General features: G+C 38.4%; 1 protein-coding gene across 2 annotated transcripts in view; it reads left to right on the top strand.

Annotated features, from left to right (window-relative positions):
- The window catches only part of SCUBE1 (signal peptide, CUB domain and EGF like domain containing 1), a 188,963-nt gene that overhangs the window by 90,030 nt on the left and 83,842 nt on the right, over positions 1-15,091 (top strand). For both annotated transcript variants that reach the window (XM_033057868.1, XM_033057867.1), the window contains exon 5: positions 9,811-9,936. In XM_033057868.1, coding sequence (XP_032913759.1) covers positions 9,811-9,936 — 126 coding nt within the window. The remainder of the gene's footprint in view (positions 1-9,810; positions 9,937-15,091) is intronic.

Raw genomic sequence — 15,091 nt, 5'->3', positions numbered from 1 at the left:
GAGTCTTTTAGGTGAATGAGCAGGGTTCTGTAAATTTAATTGCAGCAGATGTTTCTCTGGGTTTTCTCTCTCTCATTTCACTCTGGATTTTAGTTGTTTTTCCTTGGAAAGGTACATGAAAGGGAAATCCTTGTATAGTCAAATGTTTGTTTTACCATCTAAAGCTTGCAAAGGGTCCTTAGCCTAGGCTGATTTCTTCTTGAAGAGCTGTAATTATTCATGGAAAGGGAAAAAAAAGCTTTTGTCACTAATAGGCTTCTTGGTGCTTCTTGTAACAGTCTTTATTATTCTTTTCTACATAATTTTCTATTGATGAGGTGAATAAAGGCTTCCTCTGCTGTTGAGAAAGAAAAGGTAATTGTTCTTTTTTCACATTTACCAATGCTTGTTGCGTTCCTTATGTGTTTAAAGGACAAGGATGCAGAAAATGATGTTATTGATGGCATCACCATGGCAACAGTTCTTTGGAATAACACATTCTGGCATTGTTATTCTGCACACACAAAAAAAAAGGGGGACTTTCTTTTAAGCACAAACAGATTGTGCCCCTTTTAAATGCACCCATGAACTTTGCTTTTCTGAAGATTTACAGACTGGTTTGGGGCAGAAAGGATTCTGACATCATTTACCTCTCTGTGTACATCACATTATGGTGTTAAAAAAAAAAAACACTTTGAAAAAGCCAATGGTTTAAAGAGACACAGTATGGGAAGGATACATAAACATTTCTTTGATCAGAAAGACAAAAAAAAAACCCCTCGAATTTTGAAATTTGTGAACTCTAGGACCAGACTCACTAAATAATCAATCAAGAGACAGAGACTGGAGGAGCCAAACACTCACAGCCTATTAAAGTAGTTTAGTTATGACAATACTCCAGATAACATTGCTTTTACCCCAGACACTACACACATCTTAACACATTTTGATAGGAAATCAAATTACTTTCTCACAAGGCAGTTTGCAAACATATATCTTGGCTTTCATATTCGGTCTTCCATCATCCTTGGGTATGTAAAATCCTGCTATATTAGCATTTAGAAGCAATAGCATTTTCTAAGGCACAGTATAATTTTATTCTTTTTGACTCCACTGCAGTTCTAAAATGTTCTATTTCTCAGAGACTCATCAGTGAAATATATCTGTGTTTTGTAAGAAAAAAGAGAAGGGAACATATCAGATTTCAGAATGTTTGAAATCCATTCTGCTCTCTCTGTGCTTTTCCTGGCACCAAGTGCACACCTTCCTTTTAGACCTCCCTAAGGAACAAACTATCTCCTGCATGCCATGGAAGTGGGCTGTACAAACCCTGGGACTTGGACACTTTGCACCTAAAATGAACTTGTGTTGTGTGTAAATGTACAACTTAAATCTATTCAGAGTCTGATTTTTGAGGGGAACTGTAGTTGACCCTCTGGCTCCAAATTCACTGGTGAAGTTTTGGTTCTAAATTGCACGTGTCTTTTTGGGAAGTCACCACAGCTGGTAGAAATCATCTGTTGGGTTGTTGGACTATTACCACTGGATTTTCCTGCTCTCAAAATCTTAATGAAAATGTGAAACTCTGGGGACTATAGCACAGCTACACATGGATGCTGCTTCACATTCAGCTTCCCAGAGCTGAAGTGGCTCCCAAAAAACTGAACAGCAAGCTGGAAACAGTATTGCTTTGTCTCTGATAAATGTAACCACCTCAGTGCTACATGGCCCTTTCAGCACAGGTGCAAGTTGAGGAATTCCGTAACATCTCAGTCAATGTTTTTTTTTATTCTATAAGGAACAAGGTGACAGAATGAGCTTTATATCTTGATCATGTTTAGCCCTACTACAAAAATGATACTCTTGATGTAAAATTATTCTTTGTATTTATCTGGAGAAGAGTGAGCAGCCTTCATTCCTTGCACAACATACTTTTGAGTTTAAATAGGTTATATATGCATTAGTACATATAGAATGCCATATAATTATGAATATTCATTATATTTAAAAATTGCTACATATATATAGTATTATATTCTATTACAATACATAATTATGTACTGTACAATATGTACATTTATTACAGTACATAATATTTATAGATGCATATACTGTAATGTCATCTATCATTTTGCTAAGTATGTGATTTTGAAAGAAGTTGGGAAATTGTCCTGGGAAGAGTTTGGGATGTGAAAGAGTTCCTGCAAAGGAAAGTGTTGTTGAAATATTTACTGTTATTCCATCTATCTGAATATACTCTGTGTGTTTGGAAAAGTGCCCTAGAAATACTTACCTTTAAAATATTTTATTAGAAATATTTCTAAAAACCAAGTCTATCTCATGTCAGTTGCGCACATTGCAGAAGGGAAAAATTGCAAAATTTTAGTTGGGTGTTTTTTAATCCTACCCTCCCATTTCTTGCCTTATCTTTACACAAATAATACTGTAGTGATTTAGTTTTTGCTCAGAACTTGTTCAAAACCTTCTCATGAAACAGTAATGAAAAGCCATCTTTTCAATTAACTTTTTAACTTATTTTTGTGAAAAGTATCTGCTCCTGAGATTATTTTAAGTCTTTTTATTGGAGACCTAAAACTTTGCTACATCTTTGTGAGAAGTTTCGCTTGGCAGAGGTGGTGAATGTTTGATTAAATACTGAATTTTCCAGTGACCAGGAAGGGAAAAAAGATTTTCTTGCCATTGTCTGATCTTCTGTTTCACATTTTTCCCATTTTATAAGCAGGTACAAAGAGAGAGAATCTAGAAAAGAGTGAGATAAGTTTTCCTAACTTTAGTATGCTAAGAGCCCCAAAGACCTCATATGAATATTTTTTAAAAACCCTGCAAGTTTCTTATTCTTGTGCCAGCTCAGATTTCTTTGTGTTTCCTCAATGCTGCCATTGTGAGGGAGTGTTTGAGATCCCAGAGCGGGCTGAGGTGTGGCAGGGTGATTGTTCCACCATCCCTGCCCTGCTGAAGGTGTTGGAGCTGCTGCTGCTGTCCTTTTCTGGCTCTGCTGTAGTGCCACAGCCCTGGGGCTCAGGAGAGCCAAACGACTCCAGGTTTATTTGTTCCCACCAAGGCACCAAGTTATAGGAGAGCAGTGGGGAAGACTCAGATTGAAGTGCATTTCTCTCCTCTGCCTCCTGCATGGCCTTTCCTCCCCTCAGGGTCACCTCCATTGCCAAGGGACATCATCTGGCAGCTATTCCCTGAAAACCTCCCTTTTCTTTTGCTTTGCTTTACTCTTTCAGGAATTTCCATTTAAAGATGAAGCAAAGTTAAAAGCAGGCTGTAGTGCTGACTGTGTTTTGTTTCTCTTTCCTTTCTTGTCCGTACCTTTTTCTTCCCTTGCCATTTATTCCCCTTCAACATCAGGTGCCAAGTCTATACTGGCAGAGATTCACAGTTGATTCTGCCAGAGCAGCAGTGGCACACAGGTTCTGGGCTGTCTTGCAGAATTATTATGCTTTAGATAATCCATATCTATGTGTGTGAAGGTAACAGAGACTATTAGTAGGAGTTTCAGCAAGCCTCAGCTTCTCTTGGTAGCTCTGCAATTTGGAAAGCAAATTGAGGTTGCAGACCTTCTTTCATGTGTTCCAAAAAGCCATCATGCAGTCACAAGCTGGTCACAACCAGTATGGGATGGATTTGAGCCAGTCTTTATTCTCTTCTTGGTCCTATGGGAATTGATGACTTATTCTGGAATCTGGTTTCTCTCTTGAACTTGGACCATTCATTCTCATCATTCTCCTGAAACAACAGCACCTTTGCAGAACTGCAAATCTGTGCTCTAACTGCTGAAAGAATGAAGTTATATTTCTGATACATGCCCGTTTCTAAATCTCAAGACAAAAACCCTCTCCATGTGGTTTCCTGGCTGCCACTCAGAGCAGGAACATCTTGTCAGAGATCAGACTGCAAGTCTGCCTTCTGAAGATGCTGGCCCTAAGCTTGTTTCAGATCCAAACTGAAAAGACATGTAATTGCTAAACAAACTTGAATTTGTTTATTTTATAATATACCAGCAGCTGTTTTCTTGTACCATGTCCAAGATTTCTCCAGACAACCTACTTAATAGTGTAGAATTCTGTTCTACAGGACAGTTTGCCTGCTTTATTTGTTTTCTTTCCAACCTCTCTTGGGGTGAGTTGTAGTCACTGAACCAACCATTTTTTCCTAAAATTTTAGGCAGAACCAAACAACTTATTTCAGGAATGAGGATGGGAAGAAGATGTTGTGTTCATTCAGTTAACTGTATGAAAAACATTAGATGTTTATATAGATGATTGCATTTCCAGCCTGTCCAGTGTGGAGTTTCTCACTTAGCTCCAAAGGTCTGTTCCTGGCTGGATGCTTTGTGCCTGTGGCATTGTGATCAGCTGAGGAATCTCACTGGGGAGCAGAGCTCACCCAGACATTCCTCACATCCCAGAACCAGGTTCTTATTAGGGAGCCAGAAGTGTTCAAAAGATCTGATGCAACTGTGCAACCTAAAGGTCAGATCCAGTCTGCTGGAAAACAGTCCTTTGGTTTTAATGATTCTAAGATCTGACCATATGTATTTGTTGACTCTAGTTGAGTTGTTCAGCCAAATGCTGATTTTCCTCACCCTTGAGATGCGCACAAGATCCTGGAGTTAGAAGGCAAAGGTAGGGACCCTCCCAGGCATAGATGGGGAGCTGCTTTCCGCAAGCCAGACAAAAAGTTAACAGTCTGTTTCTGTATGACAAAAACCTACATGCATAATGTGCATTTGGCTTAGAACAGCCATCTCACATTTTCACTGACATCATGTTCCTGTCTCCATCAGAAACTTGGTATCTTTTGGTTGGCTTGCATTCCTCACAAAGTAAGAACTTTGTGAGAGGAACTGTCTTTCTCAGTTTTCTAAACTGCCTGGTCGTTGACCAGTGTGTTTTATTGTAGCACCAAATTTCCTACACAATTTTTAAAAAGAGGACAGAAAAGAAATTCCTATGATGCTAATAGTTTACAAAACAAGTAGAATGAGGATGCTTGTTTCCTCTTGAATTCTTTCCTTTCTCTGCTGCTGAAGATATGTATGGTGCAACTTAGTAAGAGATCTCACTGTGTACCTTGTGATAAAATTAACTTATCAACAAAAAAGGGAATGTAATTATGTAGTTTTCAAGATTGTAAATGATGCAGATGCTCCTGGGCATGTCAGTGTGTATGCATGGGTTAAGTTCAAGATTTCCTGTATGTTCTTAGCACATTTAAGCACATATAGTCTGACACTATTCTGAAAGTTGTTGATGCAATTTAAAGTAGTCTTTTTCAGATCCTGTTTGGAATCAGCATGTTTATTTGAAAGTTATAAAAACAGCAGCAGTATAAATATGGAGTAAGTGAAATCATGGCAACACAGAGGATAATCTAAGCATATATGATGAGCCACATGGTAAAATAATTGCTAAAAGTCCTAATTAAGATGAGAACAGACAGTGTTAATGAGAAATGAAGGCTGATCCATGCTTTAGTTGTCACAGTCAGCCTGATTTAAGCACTTTCAGGGCCATTGAGCTGAAAACATTTTTAGAGCATAATACAATGGAGAGGCCATTATATCAGATTGAACATTTTGCAGAGCAGCACTATTAAGAGATTTCTGATAACTAGATGGCAGACTGGATTAATGTAGTAGACTCACATCCAAATCTCTCCTAGACCAGGAACAAAAATGAGTGTGGATTGTGGGTATACATAACAGTGGCTGTCAGTCTCCCATGAACAATCTTTTGTAACTTAGAAAAAAATCCAGGAAGGCAATAGAAGAGAGTTTCTCAAGTCATATCTAAAATGCTGAGAGAGGATTTAGTTTAATTAGATCAGTGTTTTCCTTTCTTAAGTGACACTTCCCTTCCTGTTTATATTTTCCATTGGATTTTGTTTTGCTGTCTGTAAGGTGAATTTGCTGAGAATGTGTCTGTGTTTCAGAAGTTTATTTGACTGTCTGCCAGCACTGCTGAAGAGACATGCACCCATTCTTGTGCTGGCTTTAGAGATTACCTAAAGTAATCTTTAAGACACTGCTTTTTTTAACAGTTAACATGTAAAACCTAGAACATTTCAACACTGGACAGTTCACTGTCATGCTGATAAAGTAAGGTTATTTTGTGTGTGTGTGTGTGTGCAGACTTCTCTGTTACCAACACTTAGTCTTTCCCTTCATTTGGGAACCATGGTTTGTCACTTGACCCATAGTCCCATTAGTTCTAGAAGCTGGAAGACACCAAGACTGCAAAAACCAAGACAAACTGGGAACAGCTCCTTGTGTTCCAAAGCAGAGCGAGGTAGATGTGCACACAATGGGAGAGAGAAGGGGGTTGCAAGTTCTGTAAATAATTCTGTAAATTCCTTCTGGTGAGGGCTTGGATAGAAGATCCATCATCTGGTACTTTGCCCAGGCTGTGTAACACACTGAGGTAAAACTGTAGTGGGCATCATCCTGTACTGACTTGGGAGAGACCTCAAATAGTTCCATGGGGTTCTCCCTCTCCTGTTTCTGCACTACATCAATCACCTCGTGCACCCTAAGAGGCACAGGGCACCTCTTGGTGCCAGGACCCATCTGCTGAGTTGATGGTGGTAAAGAGAACAACTTCAAACACATAAATAAGCAGCAGAATCCCATGCAATTTTTCCATTATAATGAGGTTTTTTTTATTATTTGAATTAGTAGTTTTCCACCTCTTTCTGCAAATAAGGAAAGTTTGGCTTTGATTGTGACAGTGGGGCTGGAGCACAGTGCCCATCTTCCCCTTGTCCTGGGGCTGAGCAGCAAGGCAGGCACTGAGAGGCTTAAATCCCCCTTCAGCATTAGGGAAAGTTTTCCCAGGCTGTTATTCACACTCTGTGCCCCTTATGGAAAAAGCATGTGTGCATTAGGTGGCTGCTAAACATTAACTAAAACATTGCAAAGCTTTTTTCCTCGGGGGGCAATAGCAAGGAGAAATGATAACTCAAACATCTCACTGCTTCTGTGGCAGCAGTGTGAGCTCATCGGAGCAGTTCTTCACTACCTATAGGAAAATACCGGAGATGGTTTATCTGTTTTAAAGTTTGGACTACATCCTGCTCAAGAGAATACTGAACAAAGTCATTTTAGGAGCATTTTTCTCTCCTATTTATATTCATTTGTATAGAAACTAAGATTAGTACCAAAAAGACACTTAACATATTGTTGTATTTTTAGTGTTACTTATGTGCTGTATCATTAAAGATTCAGTATTGCCTGAAGAGCCAACTTGCAAAAAAGTAAACTTTATCAATGATGATTCATAAATTATTTGTGTATATAGACTGATACAAAAGACATCTAGATAAATACTGAATCTGAAAAATCTAAATATAATACTAATCTGAAAAATTACGATTTTGAATGATTAAAATCACTTGCAAGTTAACACAGTTTTGGGTTAGATTGCATCTTTAGCAAAGTAAAATATTAATTTGCTGCATTCTTATTTCACTAATTTTTTCAGGCTAAAAAGGTTTTGTTTAGGATTTTTTTGTAATTTTTTTTTAATTTTTAAGGATTTTGAAAAATACTGACATGAAAATGAGAAATTTTTTTGTGCGTGAGCTCCTGCTCTTGACTGAAAAATAATGGTCTTTCATTTCACCAGAAGAAAACTTGTATTTTCTAAAATAATGATTTTCAGGCTTAGGAGATTTCTATGGTGTTTTCCAGCTAAACATGGAACTGAAATAGTTTTTAGACAACTCTAAGTAAAGCAATAACTGGAATAATTATTACAGTTACTAAAATATTGTGGTCTTATACACAAATACCAGAATCACTTTTGTTTCTAAATGTAATGACTTTGATCTTTGTTCTCTCCAATATTTTTAGCAGTGCACGGTCTGTATCTTCCCATAAAGGCAGATATTCAGTATCTGCAAGTAAACATTGAAAAATCACTTGCTTGATTACACTTGTGGGCCATTAAATATCTGCTTTCATCTCTATAATTCCTCCCTTCTCAGAGCCTGGGCAGTGGGACTCAATCAGCCATGTGTTATCTTTCCCAGATCCCTTTCGGAGCATAGCGCAGTGCACAGGAATGCAGTTTGTCAAACACATTGTGTCTGAAATCCTTTGTTGGGAGAAGTGGAGAGAAAGAGATTATAAAATGCCTCAAACCCTTCAATAAGGCCATTCCCAGGTTTCTTGTATCTGTTCAGCCCCACAAAGCGTTCCTACCTCGCTTTGATGTGTAGGATGGGATATTATAGCATATCGTGTGTTTTGTATCTCACAGCAGCATCTGTTGTCCAGGCTGCAGTTTACAAAGAATAACTTACTTGGTTATAGCAATTTACTTTGTTTTAGCAACTTTTTAGGCTCAAGGACAGCACAGAGGGGAATTTAGAAGGAATAAATACATCTGTTGTCTATAATATTGGTTTTCATAGATGGTGAGATTTAAGACCTGGTGTGTTTTGTAGGAGAGGTGAACAAAAATATTCAATCAGCCTGGTGATGTGTGTTTTTCATTACTCTACTAATACATACCTCTCAGAGGTAAAGCTGAGCAGTGTGAATAACTTCTTGAAGCTGTTAACTTCTGTCACCCTGAGGCAATCTCTGGCTGGCTTTCTGTAGCATTTCCTCCTCAAAATTCTAGACACAAAAAAAAAACATTTACTTGCAATACACTGGCACTGTCGGTTTAAGCTGAACATTTTGCACTGGGGTAGTTTTGAGAAATTAGTCTAGAATAGGTAGGAGCAGACACATTGCAAAGTGCCAAATGAGTTGCAGAGTCCACCCTGATGTCTCTTAGAGCAGAGTTTTGGGCAGCACACGCAGTTTTCAGCATAGCAAGCTGAGTTACAACGTGAATTCTCTGCCAATGCATTCTGAGAGAATTTGTCTCTCCTTTACAGGTCAGATATCCAAGGGGAAGTCTGGGAAGGCTTTGTAATGCAAATTTAGCTAGCCTTCGTTCACACAAGGAATGTTAGATGCTGACCCATAAGAACTGAGTTCAAGATTTCTGTGAATATGTGGGATTTGAATTAACACGGTAATGAAAGGCTCGAAGAGTATAAGGTGCATTCAGTGTCCAAATCACTGACATGGTTTAGAAAGCTAAATTTGTCTCTGTGATGATTAAAAGAAAGCTGGTTGATACTTTTCCTTGGCATAAACATTAGCAGGAATCCACCCATGGCACTTGGATGTTTGTTGAGCAGCTGGTGTGTTTTGTTTAATAGAGTCAAAGAGAAAAGTGGTAGTAGGTTTGTTGTTTAGTAACTGTGTTTATGGCAGATGACAGGGAATTGAGATGTAAAACAAATAGCAAAGAAACAGATCCAAGCAAAAAATGCTTGGTTATATTATTTGGCAGATTTTGTGTGTTAGAAAATATAAAGCACATTAACAGGCATATAAAAATGCACCAGAGAGTAACAGCCACTCAATTTATACAAGAAAAAAATAACAGTGAGATAACTTATTCAGCTCTGTGGGACAGACAACTTCCTGGACTATCCTTTAAATCCCTGATGTTTTCATGAAAGATTAGAATATAGATACAGAATAGAGAAATCCTAGGTTTCCACATGAAACAGAGACACACAGTAGTGCTCATATTTGCCCTTGAGCATGTTTGTCTTTTATTACACTGTTTTGTTGACTATATCTCTCTTTTCAGCTCTGTTCTTTTGTCTTGTGGAATACAGTCCAGATGAAAAATAAAAGTTACAGATAAAATTATTGGAGGACTGGATATGCATAATTATTTTGTAATTTTATTTTAATGCTAATATTTTCTATTTTTCTTTCCTTTTCCACAGAGGGTATGAACTGTATGAACAAAGATCATGGGTGTGCACACATCTGCCGGGAGACACCCAAAGGTGGGGTTGCCTGTGAATGTAGACCTGGCTTTGAACTTGCCAAAAACCAGAAGGACTGCAAATGTAGGTAGATGAAGATTAAATTTCCAATGCCCCAAAATGTCTTGTTTTCTTCATTGTTGTTATGTTCCAGAAGAAGTTAACTTTGTTTTGGCCAAAGGTGATTTGCAATTTTAGTAATGAGGGGGTTTTTTTGCTGTAGAAGATGCATTTGGGGGTGGATAAGAGGGATTGAATAATAGAATGTTGGCAGTGGCTCAGTTATCAAAATCATAATTTTTCTACCCTCCTGTGAATACAGAAAAATGAAGGATCAGTTTAATCCAGATTTTTCTTCTAAAGCAATACAAATAAAGCATAGTGGATTCTGGCTTGCAATATTTTGAAGGTCTACAAAGGTGGATGCATCAATTAATTTAATGATAAACCCACCGGAGCTATCAAATTAAGAGTGTCTGTTCCAATTTTTTTAAAAGACAGAAATGATTGCTCTAGTTTTGATTCCACTGCTCACATTCTATAATTATTTCTTGGAAAACATACAGCTGCAGTATATATACTGTTCTTCAGAGAAAAGCCCAGAGTGGTGTATTCTTGAAGCTAGGATGCTAAAGATGCAGATACTCATTAGCCCACAAAATTAGAAATTGTTCTGTACAGCTTCAAATAATTGACCTCAGCATCATCATCTGAAAGCTTCAGAACATCTTTCTGATGGCTCCAGTGAGTCTTAGATCTGGGTCCAATAGCTTGCATTCCTACTTGGTAGCTTTGAGAGAGAGAAAAAAAGTGCAGTAAAACAACATAAAATGTTTGCTGCTTTGCACAGGTCCAGTATTTTTGAGACAGTCTTTCATACACTTCAGATTTTTTCTTCCTGAGATCTCCACTATGTAAACACACATTGATGATATAAGTTCCCAAGTACAAAGTCAAAATAATCACTTTTGAATGTCATGAAGAAATGTCACAGAGTATTGTACGGCCTGATTTCCCCTTAATATTAAGAGACTGCACAGGGCCAAAGGCAAAAGCACAGAGAAAAATGCCCTTATGGTAATTTTCATTCTCAGTGTTTATTAGGAGTAAATATTGTGTACTGTTAATTGGAGTGCAACATCAACTACATTGGTGAAGTGTGGGAGGATGTTTACTTATGTTGTTATTATTTGTTTCCTCAAATTCTTATATTCTTTGGGAGTTTCAGTAATAGATGGTGGCAGGAGGATTAGAGCCTTTTCTGGAACATTATTTCTAAATGTCTCAGGGTCTATTGGAGTAAAAACTTCAATCTATTCTGTGCCCTCTGGTGTTCAAATTGTAGTTGGAAGTATAATGAACTTTTGATGACAGACTTCTAAGAAGGGACACTGAGTTTTCCAAGGCTGCAGAGCTTGCTTTGAAGCACACCAGCTTCTAAATCCACAGCACATTCTTGCAAGTATGATCCAGAGTCTTATTTAAAATAATTACTTCTAGTCCTTCCAAATGCACAGAAGTGTGGAGGTGTAGTCAGATAGCCTGGGACAATACGTGAGATTGCAGCAGGCTATTTATAGAAGCCTAATTCTGAAACCAAATCTCAGCCATTTCTAGAAAAAAAACTTTTTCACAGGTAACTATTTCAGTGGAATTGGCTTAAATCCTGACCTGCAGTTTTGCAACTACTCAGTGCAGCTGTGTGGAAGAGCTAGACACTTCCCACTTGCCAGCCTGGTCTGGGGCTGTAGCCCTGTATAACAGGGGCTGGTAGGGCCTGATACACCCTTGTAAAACCCTGTATCCCTCTCAGTTGTGCTGCTTTATCATGGTCCTCCAGGAGTCCATGCCTTTCAGGGTTTGTCAGAGCTTGCTGCTCTGGTTTTTTAATGTGAACAAGTGACAGAGAACGTAGTGCCTCTTAGTACACCTAAATTCACTCTGGGTGGATTTTTATCAGCCAGTTTGCAATTCAGTCAGGCCACTGGGAAAGGTTTTCAAATGTATTGACCCAAGGCCTTTATTAACAATTCAAGTCTTCCTCAAAGGAAGGTGTTAAAATAAGTTAGCAGAAACACTTGGAGGAAGGCTCCATGCTTTTTGTGCATGCTTCACATGATTGTCATTACATGCTAGTTACATACTCACATCCCATTTTATCATTTACATTCTCATGCTGATAGAGCAGTCACTCTTGCTGACCATTCAGTGTCCATGATGATCTGTGCTCATTGAACAGATTTGTGTTCGGTAGCTTCCTCTCCATAATTTAGTCTCATGCCTTTCCTGCTGCACAGTATTTAAACCCTATTTTGGACACAAAATTTTTCATTCCCTCATGGATTTTCCCACGATACTCATTACTGTAATGTCAAAGTGCTTTCTAGACATTTGGAATGCATTTTCAAAATACTCTTTTCAAGTTAAAAAGTATTGTTTTGACCATCTTGCAAAAGAGAAATTAATAAAAAGATATTAATGTCAAAGTCATTTAGTAGTGATAGGTGATTAACAAGAGCCACACAGAACCCAGCTAAGCATTTACAGCACGTTAATATGATCCAAGCCAAACTCCTGATGGCTCCAGCAGTTGCAGTAGTTGCAAATGCTATAGAGAAACATCAATAATATCATAATATCAATAACCTGTAATAGAAGAGATGCAAGTGTCCTGCCAAGCTCTAAACAGGAATTCCTGAAGGCAGAAATAGGTTAGAATTTTTAGGGCTCTTTTCACTGTCTGAACAAGACTGTTCTTTCTTGACAGTCTGTTTCTGGTTTGCTACTCACTCTGCAGCAGATGAGAAAAGATTCCATAGCCCTGACTTTCCCCAGCTTCACTAGCACTAACTGAGACACAAACTGTTTTCTGCACTTGTCACTAAGGAGAGTTATCATGACACAACAGGTCTATGTATGAGTCTGGTATTTTGTAGCTTTTGAGTGCTTAAGATTGCAGCCTTAATGGTTTCTTTTGCCCAGCATGTTAAGAAAACACTGAAGTGTTGAGGCTGAAAGGGACATCAAGAGCCATCTAGAAATGCACCAAGCAAAATCACACAGATCCATACAGGATCCCTCAGATGAACTGCATCCTTTAGATCCAAAGCATCAGTAAACTTCAGCTTCTGGGAATTTACTGCTACTCCTGTAAACTACTTTAATGGCCTCTGGTGTACACAAGCCCAGGAGAAGATGATGCTTTGTCCGTAATTTTCACAGATACTTGCTGGAAGCAGAAATAAGATACTTCAGAGCTGTCAATTTGACTCCAGATTATGTTGAAAAAGAACATGGGAATTTATCTCTTCTTTCTACACCTGTATCCATGATAGATACTAAGATCCTACTCCTGAGCATGACTGCATTAGAAATTTTTGATAAAGTTAAACTTTTTCACCAAATTTTTGTGTTCCTCTCTTTCTTAGCCGGTAGCTTAAAAGTAAGAGTAAACCTAAAGCTGATTCACCTACCGGCAAGTTGCAACCTGAGAGTTATAAACAAGTAAAAGCTGAATCTTTTAATGAAAAATGCAGGGTAACCCTACCTACAGCTTTTTCTGTCTGCCTTCTTGGAAAATAATGATTTAAGTGAGCAGGAAGGCTAGTGCAAAGTAATTCTAAAAATCCTGTCTAGATCTTTCACCATAAAATGCCAACCTCCCTATGCCAAGCGGCAGCTTTTCAGCTCCTGCTGACAGTGCCCTCATGTAAGTGTTTTCTACCAGTACAAAGATCTCCAGAATGCTGAAAATGTAAAGCCATACTAGAATAAATCATGTAAGCAATGTTGCATGCACAGCTTTATCACATAGAGGTGCCCATATCTTTATGTAAATTATGTATTTAATGACCAATTTAGTTAAGAAACAGTGCAGTTTTCAAGTTATCAGGCATGACAACACGCTCACTTGAAAAGCCCATTATACAAAAAAGAAATATCTGTCTGGTGACAAATTCTGTGGCATCTGAGCCATGGCATATATTTCAGTCCACATGTGGGCAGGATCAGGACACTTTTGTCTTGGGAAATTTTTTAGGTTACCGAGTAATAATGCAAGATTAAATAATTGGCCATATGTTTTCAAGTACTTCTTGTCATGGCCATATAAGATGGAAGAAACCAGAAAGAGGGTTCTGAGAAACTTCAGAGGAGGACTGAAAACATGATTTAGGCTGTAAAGTGAGGCTGAGTTCTGATATTTTCTGTCTTCTGGGGAGTTTAACATGGAATATCAATATCAATACTTACTGGAATGTGTACATTAAGATCCTTCTTGTTCTTTCAGATGTCATTTCTCTTTCAGACAGTTGTTTCTCATTTTTCATGATCAAAATGTCATTTCTAGACTAGTCCGCATGTATTTCTCTGTGTGCAAGCACTGGCCCACATGCCAAGCTGTGTCTCAGAGCTGTTTAGCTCAGCCCAGTCAAACTGAATAAATGCTGCTGGTTCCAGTGTGGGCAGGTGCACAGGTAGGGCTTCATGCCACCTGCCAGGACCAGAAAAGTGTCTGGGCAGCCCAGAATCCTGAGCATTGCAGTCAGTGAAAAGAATGATTCTGGTTTGAAGGCACTTTGAAGCCCCAGTGTCAGCCCTGAAGCTCTTTATCCACATGGAGTAGTGTTGGGAGAACAGCCTGGTGGTTTGGCTGCCAGCCCTGGACATGTCCCACGAGGCTGGGTGTCCTTGTAGGGTTTCTCTGCTGTTGTACAGGGCATTTCTCCCACTTAGGGAAAGAGCCCAGCATTTTTGACTGCATTTAAGACACATGCAAATGCTGAAGCACTGTCAAAAGATGGTGTTACTCTGGTTTTAAATCTGCCTTGTGGGGATAAATATGTCTGAGTTCTAACAGATATGTGAATGTTCTCCTTTGGTTAAAAAAAACCCAACAACTCACTGTTTTCCATCCCTTTCATTTTAACATGATTTATGATATTTTAAGTGATCTGTGTCTGTTGGAATTTACCTTTTTGCCTCTGTTTGCCTCTTTAATATCACAGATTCTGAATGAGCACACAGTTGTTTGCATAGCTGCAGAGTCCAAATTTATCAGAAATAGTTTTTAACGCTTCATGAATTCTCATTGGTATTGCTTTAATTCTTTCTGACAAAAATGGAGTAGATCTGGATGTCTATTTGCTTTTAAATAATTATGATTTTCTTCCTCTGAGCAAGAGGAACTTCTCACTGTGTCACTGCCACAGAATGAGGGCTGGAAGAAAATTGAAGTGAC

This window comes from Catharus ustulatus, chromosome 4, assembly GCF_009819885.2.
Source record: "Catharus ustulatus isolate bCatUst1 chromosome 4, bCatUst1.pri.v2, whole genome shotgun sequence".
Classification (NCBI taxonomy): domain Eukaryota; kingdom Metazoa; phylum Chordata; class Aves; order Passeriformes; family Turdidae; genus Catharus; species Catharus ustulatus.
This window is presented reverse-complemented; position numbering and strand designations above follow the sequence as displayed.